Source organism: Heterocephalus glaber, unplaced genomic scaffold (assembly GCF_053883595.1).
Source record: "Heterocephalus glaber isolate CG9 unplaced genomic scaffold, H.glaber_assembly_v1.0 deba00000122, whole genome shotgun sequence".
Classification (NCBI taxonomy): Eukaryota; Metazoa; Chordata; class Mammalia; order Rodentia; family Bathyergidae; genus Heterocephalus; species Heterocephalus glaber.
Window position 1 is genome coordinate 82,693,545 of NW_028258138.1, and position 19,286 is coordinate 82,712,830.

Here is a 19,286-nt window from a genome sequence, read left to right on the forward strand (position 1 = left end):
ATGTATTTATTTGCTATTTCTACTTCTTTGTCTGAGAAATGTCTGTTCATTTCAGATGCCCATTTTTGGATTGGGTCTTTAAATTTGGGAGGTCTGATCTTTTTAAGTTCTTTATAGATTCGAGATAGTAGACCTTTGTCTGAGGAAGAGCAGGTGAAGATTTTTTCCCACATTGTGGGTTGTCTCTTCACACTCCTGGTGGTTTCCCTTGCTGTGCACAAGACTTTTAATAAGAAGAGATCCCATTTGTTGATTGTTTGTGCTAGTTCATGGGCAACTGAGGTTTTGTTCATAAAATCTTTTCCTACACTGATATCTTCAAGGGTTCTACCTAACCTCTGTTCCAACTGGTTCAGAGTTTCTATTTTAATATTTAAATCTTTAATCCATTTTGATTTTAGTTTAGTGCATGGTGAGAGACACAGGTCTAGTTTTAATCTTTGGCAAGTTGAAGCCCAATTTTTCCAGCACCATTTATTAAAAAGGCTATCTTTCCTCTAGTGAGGGTGTTTGGCTCTTTTATCGAAGATGAGATGGCTGAGTGTGTCTGGCATTGTTTCTGCATCTTCTAATCTGTTCCACTGGTCCTCAAGCCTGTTTCTTTGCCAGTACCATGCTGTTTTTATCACAGTAGCTTTGTAGTATAGTTGCAGGTTGGGGGTTGTGATACCCCCTACCATGTCTCTGTTACCTAGAATTGCTTTTGCTATTCTGGGTCTCTTCTTGTTCCAAATGAATTTTTGGATTGTTTTCTCAAGGTCCATGAAGTATGCTGTTGGAATCTCAATTGGAATTGCATTAAATCTATATAGCAGTTTTGGAAGTATGGCCATTTTCACTATATTAATCCTTCCTACCCAGGAGCAGGGGATGTCTGTCCATTTTCTGATATCATCTTCAATCTCTCTTTTCAGAGTGCCATAGTTTTCAGAGAAGAGGTCTTTGATTTCTTTCATTAGGATGATTCCTAGGTATTTCAGTGTTTTGGATGCTATTGTGAAAGGAATTATTTGCCCTATTTCTGTATCAGTGAGTCTGTCATTCGTGTAGAGGAAAGCTATTTATTTTTGTGTGTTGACCTTGTAACCAGCTACTTGACTGAATTTGGTTATTAAGTCTAGAAGACTTTTGGTGGAGTTCTTGGGGTCTTCTATATAGAGTATCATGTCATCTGCAAATAATGACAATTTGACTTCTTCATTACCTATCTTTATTCCTTTTATTTCTTTCTCTTGTCTAATTGCTGTGGCTAATGTTTCCAGAACTATATTGAACAAGAGTGGTGATAGTGGACATCCTTGTCTTGTTTCTCATTTTAGTGTGAAGGATTTCAGTTTTTGACCATTTAGTATGATATTGGCTGTTGGTTTTTCATAGATGGCTTCTATCAGTTTGAGGTAGAGACCATCTATTCCAATTTTTTGGAGGGTTTTTATCATAAATGCATGTTGAATTTTGTCAAATGCTTTTTCTGTGTCTATGGAGATAATCATGGTATTTGTCCTTGGCTCTATTGATATAGTGTATTACATTGATTGATTTTCGTATATTGAACCATCCCTGCATCCCTCAGATGAATCCCACTTGATCAGTGTGTATGATCTTCTTGATGATCTTCTGCATTCTGTTTGCCAGTATCTTATTAAGGATTTTTGCATCTGTGTTCATTAGTGAGATTGGCCTATAGTTTTCTTTTTCAGTTGGGTCTTTCTCTGCTTTGGGGATCAAGGTGATGCTTGCTTCCAGGAATGAATTTGGGAGTATTGCTTCCCTTTCAATTTCATTGAAGAGTTTAAACAGTAGTGGCAGCAGTTCCTCTCTAAATGTCTTGTAGAATTCAGCAGCGAAGCCATCAGGGCCCGGGCTTTTCTTAGGTGATAAGTTTTTAATTACATTTTCAATTTCATTGGTTGATATTGGGTTGTTCAGAATTTTTAGGTCTTCTTCATTCAACTTTGGTAATTCATATGTATCTAGGAATCTGTCCATTTCTTCTGTGTTGTCCATCTTATTGGCGTATAGGTTCTGGAAGTAAGTATTGATGATCCTCTGGATTTCTGCTGGGTCTGTTATAATCTCACCTTTTTCATTCCTAATTGCATGGATTTGGGCCTTTTCTTTCCTTTTGCTGACAAGGTTGGCTAAAGGTTTGTCAATTTTGTTGATTCTTTCGAAGAACCAACTCTTGGCTTCATCGATTTTTTGTATCGTTCTCTTAGTCTCCATTACATTGATTTCTCCTCTGTTTTTTTTTTTGGTACTGGGGATCGAACTCGGGTCCTTGCGCTTGTGCAGTAGGGGCCGAAACCACTGAGCTAAATCCCTGGCCCTCTCCTCTGATCTTTATAATTTCCTCCCTTGTATGAGCTTTGGGATTGTCCTGCTCTTCTTTTTCTAGAAGCTTGAGGTTCAGCATCGGGTTGTTTAATTGGGCTCGTTCTGTTTTCCTAATATGTGTATTCACTGCTATGAATTTCCCTCGTAAGACTGCTTTCATTGTGTCCCATAGATTCTGATATGTTATATTGTCATTGTCATTTAATTGAAGGAACTGTCTGATTTCTTCTTTAATTTCCTCTGTGACCCATTGGTTATTCAGAAGTGTGTTGTTCAATTTCCACATGTTTATAAAATTTTTTGAGTTTCTTTTGCTATGGATCTCCAATTTCATCACACTATGGTCTGATAATATACAGGGGATAACTTCAATTCCTTTGCACTTACTTAAACATGTTCTGTGTGTGAGTATGTGGTCTATTTTGGAGAATGACCCATGTGCAGCTGAGAAGAATGTGTACTCTGATTTTGTGGGGTGGAAGACTCTGTAAACATCTGTTAAGTTCATTTGTTCAAGAGTTCGATTGAGTTCTAGTATTTCATTACTTATTTTTTGTCTAGTTGATCTATCTATTTGTGACAGTGGGGTGTTGAGGTCCCCCACTACAATTGTATTAGTGCATATATGACTTTTCATGTCTGTTAGTATTTGTTTTATATAGTTGGGTACACTAGTGTTTGGTGCATAGATATTTATGACTGTCATCTCTTCCTCTTGGATTGTTCCCTTTACAAGGATGTACTGTCCTTCTTTTTCTCTCTTAATCAGTGTTGGTTTGAAATCTACTTGATCTGCCAAGAGGATAGCTACTCCTGCTTTTTTTCGGGTTCCTGTGGCATGGAGTATCGTTTTCCACCCTTTAACTTTCAGTCTATGAGTTTCCTTTTGAATGAAGTGTGTTTCTTGTATGCAGCATATTGTTGGATTTTGCTTCTTGACCCATTCTGCCAGTCTATTTCTTTTGATTGGTGAATTGAGACCATTAACGTTGATGGTTATAACTGAAACTTATTGACTTGTCATTGCCATGACTTTTTCTTTTTGTTGGGTTCTCCCCGTTTACATTTAATTTTTTGTCATGCCAGATGGGTTCATTCTGCTTTGCTTCCTGGGGTTGTGATCCTCAATGTCTTTTCCTAGGATATTGTGTAAAATTCTTTGGAGTGCTGGTTTGATATTCATGAAGTTCCTAAGGTGCCCTTTGTCATGAAAATATCTTATTTTTCCATCCATTTTGAAAGATAGTTTTGCAGGGTACATCAATCTGGGTTGGAGGCTGTTTTCTTTTAGGGCTTGGAATATGTCACTCCAAGCTCTTCTAGCCTTGACGGTTTGTGTTGAGAAGCCTGCTGTGATTCTGATGGGCTTTCCTTAGTATGTGATTTGTTTCTTTTCTCTGACTGCTTGGAGAACTTTGTTCTTCTGTTGTGTTTCTGGAATCTTAACAATTATATGCCTATGTGTAGATTTTTTTTGATCAAGGCTATTTGGAGTCCTATATGCCTCACTTATCTGTATGTCAAGCTCTTTTCCCCTGCTTGGGAAGTTTTCTGCCATTATTTCTGTGAAGAGATTTTTTTATGTCATCTGCACTCTCTCCTGTTTCTTCATTGAGCCCAGTCAGTCTTTTTTTTTTTATCTTTCTTCTTGCCTGTGACCCTCTGTCCCTACATTTGGTAGAATATTTACAAAGGAAAAAACGATGTAAAATGTAACAATGGCAGCTTCAGACCTTAAGGTCAAGTGAAATAAATCAGACATACAAGTTTAAATATCACCTGGCTTCTCTAATATGAGAAACCCAAAGTATAAATAAAGAGCAAAATAAAAGATAGATGATAAATGTCATTATATTGTATACCTAAAATGTACCGATAAAATTAATTTTTAAATAAAATAAAATAACTACAGAAAGATAGATGATAGGAAGTAGGGAGCAGATCTTTCTGAAAGGAGGAGATGGAGAGATGCAGGGATGGGAGAGAAAAGAGGGATAGGAGGTGAAAAGAGGAATGAAGGTGTGATGTGTATGTGCACCGACTCCCCGCAAGGAACGGCAACATTATGTGCTGTAAATGTTCCAAAAAATGGCAAATGTCTGGATATAAGGCACCGAGTAATCCAAATAAGCAAAATAATCCAAATGAGGGAAATACTATAACTCCCAACCCACTATTGTAGGTAGATAAGTTAATTAGATATCTTGTAGACAGTTAGGACCAGCATGCAAGGAACCAACATGAAGGACAATCGACCAAGATACATTCACTGAAGGCCAGCACTGTGCTTCCCCTAAGGATGAATAGCAGTGATGGATATTCTAAATAGGTATTAATCACCTGGGTAGGAGACCAAGACCTTACCCACCCCTTCCAGGAAAGATTCCTGACTGAAAATCCTTGTCAGCTTGCTATGTGACTTGCTTTCCCATTGGATCCCCATTTAATCAATATTACCTAGGCGACTATACTTGTCGTAATCTTATTGGTTGATCATAGTTTTGTCTGCCTTGTGATTCCTCGTTTGATCAATATTACCTAAGGGACTGTACTTGCAATCTTACTAGTGGACTGTAGTTTTGTCCCACCTTGAACCTGCCTCACCTCATGGGTTTGTCCCATAAAACACCTTTGAGAAGCAGGGTCAGCAATCATGCAATTTCTAGGGAAAGTAATGGAGACAAGACTTGTAAAAGGAAAAGACAAAACATTCTAAAATTAGGAACAGAATAGACAAATTATATGGTTATAATTAGAACATTATCCTTCTAGTTCAGAAGTACCAGGGACCCCTGAAACATTACTGGAAACCTCTACACCTGAGGGAAAAAAACTAAAAGACAGAAGTAAGACAGAAAGTGGGATGCCAGGACAACTAATGCTGGTACAACTGACAAAGGCGCTGGCCAGTTCAAACCACTGATTTTTATTGGTAATCAGTTGGGGTAAAGGTGAGCTACGTGCAAGGGCAGAACTACATGTGAGGATACATGCAAGGGATATGCAATTTTGCAGTTTCTATGGAAATTAATGTAAATAAGGCTCGTGAAGGACAAGACAAACCATTCTCGATTTAGGAACAGAATGGACAAAATATGTGGTTGTAATTAGCACACTGTCCTTCTAGTCAGGAGGTTTTAGTTGTGTGAACGAAATCTGGGTGCGAGTTACCCTGACCTCGGCACATAGGCTTCGGCAGGATGCACTTCTATAAAGAAGCCAGCTGTAGGATTAGCTCCTCACAGCCTGGACTGCTCAGAGCCTGCTTGGGCATAGTCAATATTGTGGTCTCCTGCAACAGAAGCTATCTTTCTCTCAATAAATTTTTCCTACTCTTAACCTCCATTGTTCCTAGAATTCATCCTGCAATTTTAGAGAACTCAAACTTGGGTTTCAGATTCTAGCAGGTTTGCGAGTTACATCTATTGCCCTATAACACCTTCACAGCTGGTATGACTGCAAAATGCAACTACCACTGTGCAAACGGGTTTGGTGTTTCCCACAAAATGAACCAAATTTTTACCATACAACCAAGCATTTATGCTATTTAATATTTACCCAAAGAAATTGAAACTTACATCCACACAAAACCCTGTATTCAGATATTTACTGCAGCTTTATTTATAATTGCTAAAACTCAGAAGCAACCAAATGTTCCTCTGTAAGTGAATAGATAACCTGTTATACATACAGAGAATGGAATATCAGAGCTAAAAGGACATGAGCTATGGAGAAAAGCCACGGAGAGACCTTAAGTCAGGATTAGTAAATGAAAAAAAAACCCCAATTTGAAGAGGCTCCTACTGTATGATTCTAATGACTTGATATTCTGGAAAAGGTAAACTATGCAGTCATACCAAGATCAGATTGCCAGGGGTAAGGGAAGGGGAGAAGGTATAATATAGAGGATTTTTACCAGTATGAAAACACTCTGTATACCACTATGATGGGTACCTGTCATTATAAATGTATCCAAACCCCACAACTGTTCAACATGAAGAAGGAACCCTAACCAGAGCTATGATTATGTGTCAATGTGGATTCACCAACGGGATAAATATACCACCCCAGATAGGGATGCTACTACTCAAGGACAATCATCCATGTGTGGGGCAGGAGGTATGTAGGAAATCTATGTACCTTTTCTCAATTCTACTGTGAACTTAAAGCCACTCTATGAATAATGGTGTTTTAAAATTTTTTTTAATTTTAAAGATAACAATGACAGAGCACATTGGTCAGTAAAATGATGCAAAGGCTAAGCATTAACAAAGCACAGTCTGCTTTGAATTCTGTGCAGTGTCTGAGCATTACCAGAGCACCACTTTTGGTAGAATCAGTGCAAAGGGTAAACATTAACACCGCACAATTTTCAGGAGAATCTGTGGAATACGTGTGCAGTAGCAGAGCAACAGATTCCCCAGAGTGTTTGCAAATGATAAGCGTGAAGAGAGCACATCCTGTGCTATGACAGATGCAAAGGGTATGTGTCAGCAAGCACAATCTTGGAGAAAAACTAGGCAATGTGCAAACAATAACAGACCCCACCTTCTGCAGAATCTATGCAAGTGTGAGTGAAACCAGCACACTCACCGGGCGACTATATGCAAAGGGTAAGCATTTTTAAAGTCTATTTTTTATTAGTTTGTGTTTGCAGTACATAATGTTTACACTCATCATGAGGTACATGTACGTAACACATCTTAATTCCTTTTTTCAGGCCAGGGATTTAGCTCAGTGGTTTCGCTGCCTGCTGCACAAGCGCAAGGACCCAAGTTCGATCCCCGGAACCCCCCCCCAAAAAAAGAGAGAGAGAGAAATAGACCTTTTTTCAATCTCTGTCTCTCCACTCCCAGCCCCCTCCCCATCAATGGGTCTCCTTCCCATTTGCAACAGATCTATCTCTCTATTTCCTATTCTCTATCTTTTATTATGTTCTTTATTTACATTTTGATTATTTACATGTACATTATTACATATAAGAGAAACTGTGCAATACTTAAGCTTGTGTGTCTGATTTATTTCACTTAACATTACGGTCTCTAGTTGCATCCATTTTCCTACAAATGACTCAAGTTTATCTTTATGGCAGAGCAGCACTCCACTATGTGTAAACACCACATTTTCTTTATCCATTCATCTGTTTGCTGCTTCTAAGATTTAACTATTATGAATTGTGTGGCCTTAAACATGAGTATGCATGTATCACTGTAATATAGTATCTTTAACTTTTTCAGAAAAATATCTGAAGGGAAATAGCTGGGTCAAATAGAATTTCTAGATTTAGCTTTTAGTATATGTGCTGCCAAAGCGAGCACTAGCTTTAGCTTTTAGAGGAATCTCCTTACTGATTTCCACAGTGGTTGTGTTATCTCCTGGCTGGTTACGGCAAAATGTTGTTGGCTGACTAAGGGCCAGGGATTTAGCTCAGTGGTACCACACCTGCCTCGCAAGTTCAAGGTTCTGAGTTCAATTCTTGGTACTGGAAAAAAAAAAAAGCAAAAAAGAAATGGCTTGTCAATTAAAAGTATTCCAGATTTTTCTTGCCTCAGACAAAGAATTGGACAGACAAGCAAAATCAGTGTCAAAAGTTTATTTGAAAGGTGAGGGATGAAGGGGTAAGGGAAGAACTAGCTCTGTAGAGCAAACTTGGGCCAAACACAAGAGGAAAGGATAAAAGCAGAAACAAAAGTGGACTCAGTGTAGGGTGGGCCACTGTGAGCAGCCATGGCAGCAGGCTCCCTGTGGTGTCTGTCTCTATGCCATCCCCATCTTGTGGGACCCTGAGAGAAGTCCCACATGCGGGTCCGGAGTATTATTTGGTGCTGTCCTGGGATCTTGTAATTGACAAGTTCTGAATTTCCCAGCCAGCTTTGCCAGGCCCTGCCTCCTGTATCAGTTGTAGTAGTTGACATTCCCACCAAGAATCTAGAAGGTTACACACACACACACACACACACACACACACACACACCCCTCACTAGCAGTTGGTTTTATATGATTTCCTGGTGATGATAGCCATATTTTCTGAGGAAGACGAAAGCTGTGTTTTAAATTTTCATTTCTCGATTGTCCAGCTGTGTTGAGCATTTCTTCACATATATGTTGTCCTTTTGTCCTGGGAGGAACGTTTTTAACAGCTTTACATTTTGGCATCCGTTACCCAGTGAGTTCCATCAGGGGACCTCAGGCTGACTGGGGTGCAGTGGTGAGGGGCCACCAGCTGCCCAAAGGACCTGCCTGGGGGCACTAGACCCCTGGGGATGGTGAATGGAGGGTCAGGAGTGAGCTTCGCCCCCTTCCCCCACAACAGAGGTCTCAGCACCCACAGTAGGAAGGAGGAACCAGGGAGGCTGCTGAACCTAGGCCTTGCTCACCCCTCCTCTGTTTCCTTCCAGGTTCGTGGCGGGGAAGATGTGTGACCAGACTTTTCTAGTGAACGTGTTTGGCTCCTGTGACAAATGCTTCAAGCAGAGAGCTCTGAGGCCAGTTTTCAAGAAATCCCAACAACTCAACTACTGCTCCATATGTGCGGAAATTGTAAGTGCCACCTCTTACAGACATGCGCTGTCCGTCCTGGACGCACTGGCGCAAGGCCGGTGACCGCATGCCTCCCCACAAGGCAGGGCCCAGGGAGCCCTCGTGGTTTCCGGGCCCACCTCATTATCCGCTGTCTGCTTAGCAAGCAGCTGAGCTAAGAGACCGGCAGATAAAGCCAGGGAGCGCCTCTGCAAGGTCCCAGCTGCGTGCACAGCCCAGAACCTTCCTGGCTGCAACCAGAGCAAAGCTAAGGCTCCAGCAGCCCCTCTCGGCCCTAAGCCCCCGGAGGGCCAAAGGCGGAACGCAGAACCCGACATGGCTTTTCAAAGTTTAAGAGATCGAGGCCGGGGATTTAGCTCAGTGGTTTCACCCCCTGCTGTGCAAGCGTAAGGACCTGAGTTCGATCCCCGGTACTAAAAAAAAGTTCAAGAGATCGAGTGCACTCACCAGAGGTGGCCGTGCGCGACCTCAGACCTTGCGGAAAAATGTCCAGAGCATGGCTGCAGCCCTAAAAATGGATCCTGTTCCGAGGGTTTGCAAAGCTGGGCCAAACAGAGCCCTCAACAGCGCCCCCACCTGTTGGGAAGTGGTAAAGCATTCGGCCCTACAGGCCACAGGAAAATCCTCAGGTTATTGTGCAGGGTTTTAAAAAAAATGTGCGTGTGTGTGTGTGTAAAGGAGCTGGACTTGGTGCATAGTTGTGGTTCTGACGTCTCTTCAGGCTCCGCAGAGCAGCAGCACATTTTGTTGTAAACCTGGCTCTGCAGACTGGAAGCGGCCCCTTCAGTACCTCGAAGCCTGGGCCCGCCCCGCCTGCCAATTGCTAATCCCCACCGCCCCTGTGGGCCGGAGCAACCCAGAATCCCAACCTCCGGTCCCCTGTGTTCGGAGCCCCGCCCCGGAGGGACTTCAGGGGTGCGGGCCACCACCCCCACAGGCACTGCGGATCGGTGTCCGGGCCCCTCTGGTGAGGGAGGGCACAGGCGATGCCCGACGGCGACTTTCAGCCCGGTGTTTGGGGTCGCGCAGACACAGCCCGTGTGGACCGGATCCCGAGCAGGGTGACCCCGCAACGCGACTGCTGCCCACAGGACCGGCCCTGACTAGACTACCAGCTGCCTCAGAGCAGGCGCTCTGCAAACTTGCGTGGCTTTAAGCTGCCCAGCCCAGCTCAGGCGCGACTCTCCCAGGACCCCGGGGAAGGCACACGCCAGTGTGGAGGCCACTGCCCGGGGTCCCCAGAGCCGCACACCCCAAGTGCACATCCCACAGGCCCAGAACCGCAGGCCAGGGAGGCGCAGGGGCGCGGCCTCGCCGAGGTGACCCAGGGACCTGCGCCTGTGACCCCGTGCGTCCCCTGAACCCTTCCCGCGGATGGCACCAGGGTGTCCCCGCCTCAGGGGCAGCTCCGAGTGCCCTCCCTGTGCCACCTAGGGCCCTGGGCGCTCTAGGGGGAGCAGAGGGGCTGCTCGTGCCGAGGAGGCCCAGACGCACAGAGAGGGCAACCGCCCAGGGCGCACAGCACAGCCAGCCAGCCTGGCTCCTGGGTCCGAGCTGGACAGAGCCCGAGCTGTGGCCCTCGGCATTCAAACGCGGCAACAGGAGTCCTGTTTTTGCTTTTGTGCTTAATTTTTATTTTAGATGCCTACTTAAATGGCTCTACGCACAAAAACACTGATCTGCTTTACGGACTGTTTTAGCTACACAGTGCAGGGCTCCTGTTTTACACTCCGTTCACACGTAGGCATTAGCCAGGCACCTACCAGCCCCACGCCAGGATCCCGAATAAACAAACCCACTCGCTGGTGTCGTCCCGGTCCGCAGGAGTCGGCGGGGCTCTGCTCACAGAACCGGACCCCGCCCCACCGCAGACGCCCTCAGGTCCCCGGAGGGCAGGGACCCCAGCCTTTGCCCAGCACCCGGCCGGCAGGGACAGGGAGGGACACTGCGCCCGACCTCCCGCCTCTCCCCGCAGGCTGGATCCGCGTCCACAACGCAGGGCCGCATGGCCTCCCCACCCACAAATGGCTTGGGCGGGGCCACGGCTCTCTGGGCCTCAGTTTCCCCTCTGTGCGCTGGGCCTCGGCGCCGCGGAGAGCCTGACGGTGGCCCGCCCCCCTCCCTCCCCCCAAGCTGGCGCTCGGACCTTGGGGACGTGGGGAGGGCTGCACGCCTGGCTCCGCCCCACACCCCTTGAGGACCCAAGGGGAGGGATGCGCATGCGCACGGCGGGCAGGGTCGGGCGCTGTCTGCGCATCTGGGTCTCCGCGGCTCTGGGGGCGCAGGCCCCGTCGTGCTTTCCGCCTGGTCCGAGCATCCACCGGGGTGAGGGGCAGTGTCGCTGGGTTCCTAGGGGCGGGAAGACCAGGGTAGGTCCCGGTTCGGCCCACCGAGCCACGCAGCGTCCCTGAGCCTCAGTTTCCCTGGAGGACTGAGGCCTGCCCGACTCCCCCCACGGTGTGCGCAGGCGCTGCACGGGGGCGCAGGTTGGGGCGGGTTGGGTCCGCGCTCCTTCTCGCCTCTCACGCCCTGTCCCTGCATCCCCGCCACCCGAAGATGGCCACGGACGGGTTGCACGAGAGCGAGACGCTGGCGGCGCTGCGCAGCGAGGCTGAGGGCCTGAAGGGCAAGCTGGAGGAGGAGCGCGCTAAGCTGCATGACGTGGAGCGTGAGTGCGGGCGGCGGGGCGCGGACTTCGCGGACCTCCTTCTGCTGGGCCCGGGGCGCGGTCCGTCCGCCCCGGGGTCCCCGCCTCAGCCTCGACCGCGCTGGCTCCCTCCGGGGAGGAGCGCGCCCCCTGTGGGCCCAGAGCCTCCGCTGCCCCCTCACGGAGCTGCGGACGCGCCCGGCCGGCGTCACCGAGACCCAGAGTGCTGGGCACAGCCGGCAGGAGCCCGGTGGTCGCCAGCCTTGGCTCCCAGGGACCCAGGCCCCCCGCCTTCCGCGCGGAGCCGAGGCCCCCCGTGTTGCAGCGCGGGGGCGCGGCCCCAGACGTCGCGCCTGTCCAAAGCAAGAAGAGGGGGTGCGGACTCCAGTCTCCGCCGCTTCTTAGAGGAGCGGGAGTTGCCCCGGAAACTCTTCCCTGCACCTCGGCGCAGGATTTCTTTCAGTCTTCATTGACCTGAACGAGGCCCGGGCGCAGTGCAGGGGAAACAGGGAAGACTGAACGGGCCGCTTCACCCCCCTGCGCGCGCGCGCGCGCACACACACACACACACACACACAGCTGTGCTTCTAACGTCTGGGACAAAGCCAGGCGGATGTAGGGAGGTGTGGGGCGGGGCCTGCAGATGTGGGGACCCCGTGGGGACCAGGTGGGTGCCTGGAAGTGGGACCTCCGAGCTCACCTCTCAACAGATGAGGAAACTGAAGCATGGCCAGGCTAAAGGGTTTCCTGAAGGAGCCCTGCTGATGCTGCTGAGGCCATGGTTCCCCAGCCTTCCCTGCCATCGGCCTCCAGGGTCCCTCCAGTAACAGTGAAGCCTTCTCTGGAATGAGTGACCTGCCTGAGGGATGGTGGCCTGCAGCTTCCCCACAGGGGACCCCGGGCAGACTTGGTCACCCGAAAGAGGATGCCCTTTCGATAGGAAAGCCCTCCTGTCCCGCTGGTTTCCTAGGCAGGGCTGTTCCAGGGATGGGGGATGGGGGATGGGGCTTCCTTTGGCTCACCCGCCCCACAAGAGCGGCCCTCAGGACAAGAGGTCTTACTGGAGCGTAGGGAAGGGGGCACAGGTGACTGCCAGGCACTGGGAGAGTGAGGAAGGCGGAGGAGCTGGGGAAGGGGTGACCTCATGGCACACAGGACCTGGGCTTTGACCCTGATGAGCGAGGCTGCTGGGAGTTTGAGCTGGGCCTGCTCCAGTGTCCTCGGGATAGCCTGAGGGAGGAGGAGGAGCAGAGCAGGCGGTGACAGGTGCGGGAGTGGGGTCTCAGAGCCCCTCTGTCCCGGGCCCAGCTCCTTCCCTCATAGCGTAGCAGTGCACCCTTAGTCCAGGCCAGGTGGTGACGAGGAGCTGCCTCTTACCCTGTGAAGCCCCACACAGGTGAACTGGGGTCACACCTGCGCTCTCACCTATCCTGGTGTGAGGAACAGGGTCGTGTCCCCTGAGGAAGAGCAGCTGGGCTGGGCACAGCACACTGTCGGCTTGGGATCTTGCAGCAGGCTGGAGGGTAGCCAGAATTCAGCTTGGGAATTAGTCTGCCTTTGCTGCCAGCGGCCCTGGAGCAGGTGACCAGAGCTGGGGCGGGAGCAGCAGGGTGCCTGTGTCCCGTGCAGCAGCCTTGCAGTTGACAGGTCCACTTCCCACAGACACGGCCAGGCCTGCTTCACAGAGCCCAGACAGAGCTCTCCCGTGTGGACTCTGAGAACTGTTCCTTCTGGAGGCCACAGCCAGGTTTCTAGAACCTGGACAACGGCAATGGCTGGACACCAGAGGGTGTGGCTTATTCCCTAGCAGAATGTGCAGAGGCAGGCACCTTTGTCTGGTGTTTCTGTTTCTGTTTTTTGCAGTACTGGGGATCACAGGGCCTTGACACCGAGCTATGTCACCAGACTTTATTTTGAGGCAGGGTTGCTAAGTCACTGAGTAGCCCAGGCCAGGCTGAAACTCGGGATATTCCCCACCTCAGCCTCCCAGCACGCTGGGATGACACGTGTACCACTGCACCTGGCTGCTGTACATTTTTCCACTGTGGTTGCACAGGTGGCCCTGCAGCCCCTACTTGTCACTGGTGGAGGTGGTCAGCTCATCCCAGTTTGCTGGGGACCTTCAGGTAGAAAATGCTCTCAAGTCCTGTGCCAGCTCCACTGCTGGACTGGATTTACCCAGAGTCTTGCCTTGAAAAACCCAATACAGCAGAATCAGGGGCCCTAAGCCAGGACAGCAAACACTTCCTGTCACCTGAGCCAGTGTCCCCTCTGCTGGGCCCTCACCCCACTATCACCCTTGGGCCAGCGTGTGCAGGAAGTGGTGCGTGGGGTCATCTCTGCTCCCCGCACTCCTGCTGCTCCTCCCTGGGTCCTTGTCCCCTCTGTGTGACCCCCACCCACCTGGTCCCACATCATCTGCGGTGCTCTGGCGCCAGCCTGTGTTGGCTCCTGTGCAGCCGTGCCCTCTTGGAGCCCCGTCCATCAACTCCTCACCACCCTAGAGGCCGGACGTCCCCGTGTGCCAGCTGGGTCTCTGGAGTCCGCAGGAAGAGCCGCTCACTTCCCACCGTCCCGGCCTCCAGAGCACCTGCGTTCCTGGGCCTGTGGCCCACATTACTGTCACCACTGTTTCATGTCACATCTCCTACCCTGACTCTGCTCCTCCCTGTTACCAGGATCCTTTGGTTCTGTTGGGCCCGCCTGGATAATCCCAGATGCACTCCCATCTCAGGGTCAGATCCGCAGTGATCACCTGTGATCCCCTCCCTCCCCAGTGGCATTTGCCACGTAAGGAGGGGCCCGTAACGAGGGGGCCCAGACCCAGCCTGTCACACAGCTCAGACCAGCCATCCCCGTCACTAGAAAGTGTAAAAAGGAAATCCACGTATGCATGGAAGGTGTCAGATTTTCATTAGGTTAAAAAACCAAAAACAGCAGAGTGGGCCGGAGATTTAGCTCAGTGGTTCCGCTGCCTGCCTCCCAAACACAAGGTCCTGAGTTCGATCCCTGGTACGAAAAAAAAAAACAAAAACAGCAAAGTGCCCAATGGTACGTGCACGCCGGGATCCCTTTGGCTTAAACAGGAGCTGCGTGTGCATTTGTGACAGAAACGTGCAAAGGCAGGCGAGAAACCTGGCATCCAGAGAAGGGTGCGGGAGGCCGAGCCGCTCCTCTGTGCCAAGACCCTCTGCAACACAAAGTGCTCCTGGGATGGGTGTTAGAGCCGGGAGAAGGTTGGTGAAGGGACCCGTTCAACTTCGAGATGCTTAACTTGGCACTTGCTGGAGTGAGGGAAGCAAAGACAGAGCCGGAAGGACCAGGTTAGCAATGGGAGCTGCTTCCAGATTCCCGGCTGCTGGGCAGCTTCCGGCTCCGCTGGGGAGCAGAGCAGCTCCAGGCAGATGGATGGCTGTGGTATCTGAGGAGGGCTGCAGGCTGCAGGCTGCAGGCGGCCCAGCACACGCTCACTGTGAGAGGCCGTGTACTTTTCTGTCCAGTCTAAATGGATCCTGAAACGATAATCAGCCCATTCTAATTTTGTGGTGAGGGAAAAATACAGGCTGAAGCATCCTCCCTGTGCTGATCTCATAGGATGCTTCAGGGAGGCTGGTGCTTGCTGGGAGGAGATGGCTCCTGCGGCCCTGCTGACAGGTGTGAGGCCCGAGTTCGGTCCCCAGCACCACAGGAAGTGGTGTTAGAGGCATTTTGGTAATGTGATGTGACGCCTGCCTCGTGCCTGACCGAGCATTCAACACTGCCTCCCGTGATGACCTCTTTGCCTTGGGAAATGTTCATACTGTGCTCTTCCACAAGGAAATCATTTTTAGACATGAAGAATACATTCTTCTCTGCACAGGGCTTGAACCCGGCGCCCTGCACGAGTGAGGCGAGTATTCCACCACCGAGTCATCCCTAGCCCTTTTTTACTTAATGTTATTTTGAAACAGGGTCTTGCTGAGTTCCCCACACTGGCTTTGAACTTTCAACCCACCTGCCTCAGCCTCAGAAGGCAAAAGGGGAGCACATCTACCCTAAACCCTGCTCCCACAAATAACATACAGAACACATTTAGCTGGTTTCTAGATTTTCTTTTACTTTATCTTACTTAAAATTTTTTTAATTCTTTCATTGAATGATTGGTTGCAAGATCTGGCGGAGAGAAACAGCATGGAGTGGGTGGGGAGTGAGTGTGTACGTGGGGAGGAGAATGAGTGGGAGAAAGGAATTAACAGTTGGATGTGTGGGTTCGTGTTATGTCAGGGGAGCCTGTAGATAACCCGATGCCGACCTGGGAGAAGGGATAATAGCACCCACGGCAAGTGTCCAGGCACCGGTGTATCTCAAGGAATGTGCCCCAACAGGTCTGCACTGCACATCTTGTGTCTGGGCTGGTGAAGTTCAGCAAGTTCGTCTGTTTCCAGCTTCACTCGGGCTTTGTGAAGGGTGTACCGTGAAACGACGATGTGCCATTTGTGGTGACCCGTAAGCGTTGTTGTGCCTCCCTGGAAGCCAAGGCATAATAATTAACCTGGATATAGCACTTTGTAGGATAGCCAGTGTGTCTTTCCTTTCATTTTTCTTTCTGCAGTGCTGGGGAAGGAACACAGGGCCGCCTACAAGCTTACTACTTGGGGGCTCTACCACTGAGCTACATCCCCAGCCCCTCACTTTTTTAAATTTTATTTTTGAGACAGGGTCTTGCTAAGTTGCCCAAACTGGCCTTGAACTTGTGATCCTCCTGCCTCAGCCTCCCGAGTAGCTCAGATTACAGGTGTGCACCACTCCGCCTAACACATCTTTACAACTTGGGTTTTCAGTCTTTTGCACACCTTTATTCTTTCATCAGAATGATTCCTAAATGGAATTGAGACTTCTCGGGGAGTCCTGATTGCAGGTGGGCTGAGGCGGGAGCAGCAGCAGGGCTTGGAACAGAAGAGCTGAGTGGCCAGACTGTCGGGAGGTGGCAAGGAGAGGGTGATGGGCTCTGAGGGCAGCAGCATCCAGTAAACGACAGCTGGAAGCATTGGCCACTGAGCGCCGAGAGAACTGTGAGCTCCTGCTAGTGGAGCAAAGGAGCAGAAGACCCTCCTTGGATTAGAGAGAGGAGTGAGGCTCGGAGCCACCCCCACCTGTCACTAACTGGCTGGCAGGAGCCCCTGGTGGGTGACATGGTGCCCACGCACCTCCATGTACCCCCTCTCAGGACATCCCACCCCAGGGTGCCGCCCAGGGGACAGCACTGGCCAGTGCTGGGACCGCGTGGCAGGTGGACAGGCAGCACGTGCCCCTGAGAGCGCAGCATCTCCCTGACCCTGCCCCAGTGCCCGAGCGGACCACATCTCCAGCAGGCACCGGGCGGGGGGGGGGGGGCAGGACACTGGGGCTGCAGGGCGTGGCCTGGGTGCCACGGGGCTGGGCCGGGCTTTGCCGTGATGGTGGCTGTAGGCCTGAGGGTGAGGCAGCGGAGCTGCTTCAGAGCTGACTTGGGTCGCTGGCTGGGCATCGCTTCCTGTGAACTCCTCTTTCCAGGTCCTCAGTCTCCGCCTAAGCCCAGGGCAGGGCTCAGGAAGGGCGGGCCCTACCTTTGAGACCCCAGGTGGTACCGTGGGTGAATCGCATGTGGTCTGTTCATCCCTCGGCATTTGTGTGTGATCGAAAAATATGGCGAATGTTTCATTTTTTTTTAATACAGTAAAAGACACATTGCCATGAATGCCGCCCCCCCCCCGATTCCTCTCCCTTGCTTCAGCCACACTTACCTCATCATTCCTGCCACTTGCCAAAGCACTTCTGGAAGTTTTGTTTTGTGAATGTCTTAGTTGCAGTTGTGGCTGCCTCCATGTCCTGAATGTATTCAAAAAGTTCCCCTCTCATGGTCCTTGTGACTTTGGGGCAGACCCAGACTTGGATGATGCCAGTCTCTGAGAATCAGATGGATGAGGACGCAGCATCATGTTTTTACAAGCTCCCTTTCCTTTGGATGCCACTGGGCAGCAGCAGTCACTGTATTTTTGATCACACCTCGTAAAGACACTCGGGAAAGAGGACTCCAGAGCTGCTTCAGAAAGTAGCAAAGAGGGCTGGGGATTAGCTCAGCGGCACAGTGCCTGCCTGGCAAGTACAAGGTCCTGGGTTCAGTCCTGGTACCAAAAAAAAAAAACAGTGTCAAAAACAATGGGATGAGTGTGTTCAAAGTGAGGGGGAGGATTTTGAGGGGAATTCATAGCAATTCATCTTTTGTACAGATTTTAAAAATTAAGTATTTGCCATACTCTCGATCACATGCTATGTACAGAAGGAAGTGCTTTGGAAAACATGGAGTCTTAAATAAACCCAGAGGAGTCAGGACCTTAGCAAAGTGCACGGCAAAGGCCTGACAGAAACACCTGGGCCCTGTCCAAGGCTGGTGTTCCCGAGCCTGGCCCTGGCGAGGGGCTGACTGACGCTGTCTCCCAGTGCACCAGGTGGCAGAGCGCGTGGAGGCCCTGGGCCAGTTCGTCATGAAGACCAGGCGAACCCTCAAAGGCCACGGAAACAAGGTGCTGTGCATGGACTGGTGCCGGGACAAGCGGCGGATCGTGAGCTCCTCCCAGGTACGTGGCGCCTCAGGCTGAGGGGTGGAGGGCTGTCCCTGGGGTGCTGGTCCAGCCAGATGACTCTGCCTGTTCTCCAAAGAACATGGCTCTCAGCTCGAGGAATTTTGCTCCTTGCTGATTTGGGAGGTTTGGGATCCGGGCGGGTTGGGACAGTGTCAACAAATTTGACTTTCCTGAGCTGCTCTGAATCATTTCTTCCTGGGTGAATCACAAGGCCTCATTGTTGAGGGAGCCCATTTTTTAAAGTTTCTGCACAAACGGAGGCCATAAGATTCCACCCATGGCTCTCTTTCAGCTTGAGTTTTTCACTCTTACAGCTTAGAGGACAGATTTGAAGTGAGTGGGAAGTAACTGCCCACTCACTAGAGTGTAAGACCGAGGGCCTTACCAAACGCTCTGAGGAGCTGACTGCAGCAATCAACACCCAGGAAGGAACACACTGGACAAGTTGGAAAATAAAACAGACCTTTATTAGTCTGGCCAGACGGCACTCCCAAAGCAAAATAGCTTAGAGAGGCAACTGGCTCAGAGTCTGAGGCTGTTTTATAGGGCGTTGAGGGGGAGTTTAACATGTAGATGTACGAAAAAAAAGGAACAAAGGTTAGTGGTCGACTGTCACGTACTGATGGTCGGCAGACACATTGATGGATTGTTCTACCGACAGTGGGCCCGGGAACATTCGTTCTCCGGACAAACAAGGGGTTGAGTAATTTACTTAGGAACTTTGTTTTGCTACAGATTTTATCTTTTATCCCAGAACTAACAAGCACATTTTAACCATTAATTTTTAAATACAATAGAGGCTAGGGGAGTAATTGAATTTGGAATCATACAGTCCCACAGAGTCCACCTGGCTCACGTCTTGGGTGCTCATGTCCAGAGCTGCAGAGCAAACTGCCCCAAATGCCCAGATCCTAGGAGGCCCACAGCTTCATTTTCACATCTGTTTTCGTATGCATGTGTGGTACGTAAAATTGCAACCTGGACTCCCAGGAGACGTTCCCGGAACCAGGTTTTTATGATCAGCGCAGGTTTCTCATTGTTCTCGTCTCCCACCCAGCTTCTCAGAAGAAGGTTGGTTTATCTTTTCTTAACCCCTGTAAAGCTCTGCATCTTCTAGATAATCCACCCGTGGTCCATCTCCATTCCTGTCAAATTGGACA

General features: G+C 49.8%; 1 protein-coding gene across 6 annotated transcripts in view; it reads left to right on the forward strand.

Moving 5' to 3' along the window:
* Gnb5 (G protein subunit beta 5) overlaps positions 1–19,286 on the forward strand; it is a 41,317-nt gene that overhangs the window by 9,975 nt on the left and 12,056 nt on the right. The window contains exons 2-4 of one of the 6 annotated variants that reach the window (XM_021261103.2): positions 8,736–8,877; positions 11,434–11,545; positions 17,984–18,120. In XM_021261103.2, coding sequence (XP_021116762.1) covers positions 8,752–8,877; positions 11,434–11,545; positions 17,984–18,120 — 375 coding nt within the window. In that variant the 5' untranslated portion in view covers positions 8,736–8,751. Of the gene's footprint in view, positions 1–8,735; positions 8,878–11,062; positions 11,247–11,433; positions 11,546–17,983; positions 18,121–19,286 lie in introns of those variants that run through there. The other 5 variants (XM_021261106.2, XM_004835388.4, XR_015438808.1 and 2 more) reach the window with 5 other exon arrangements.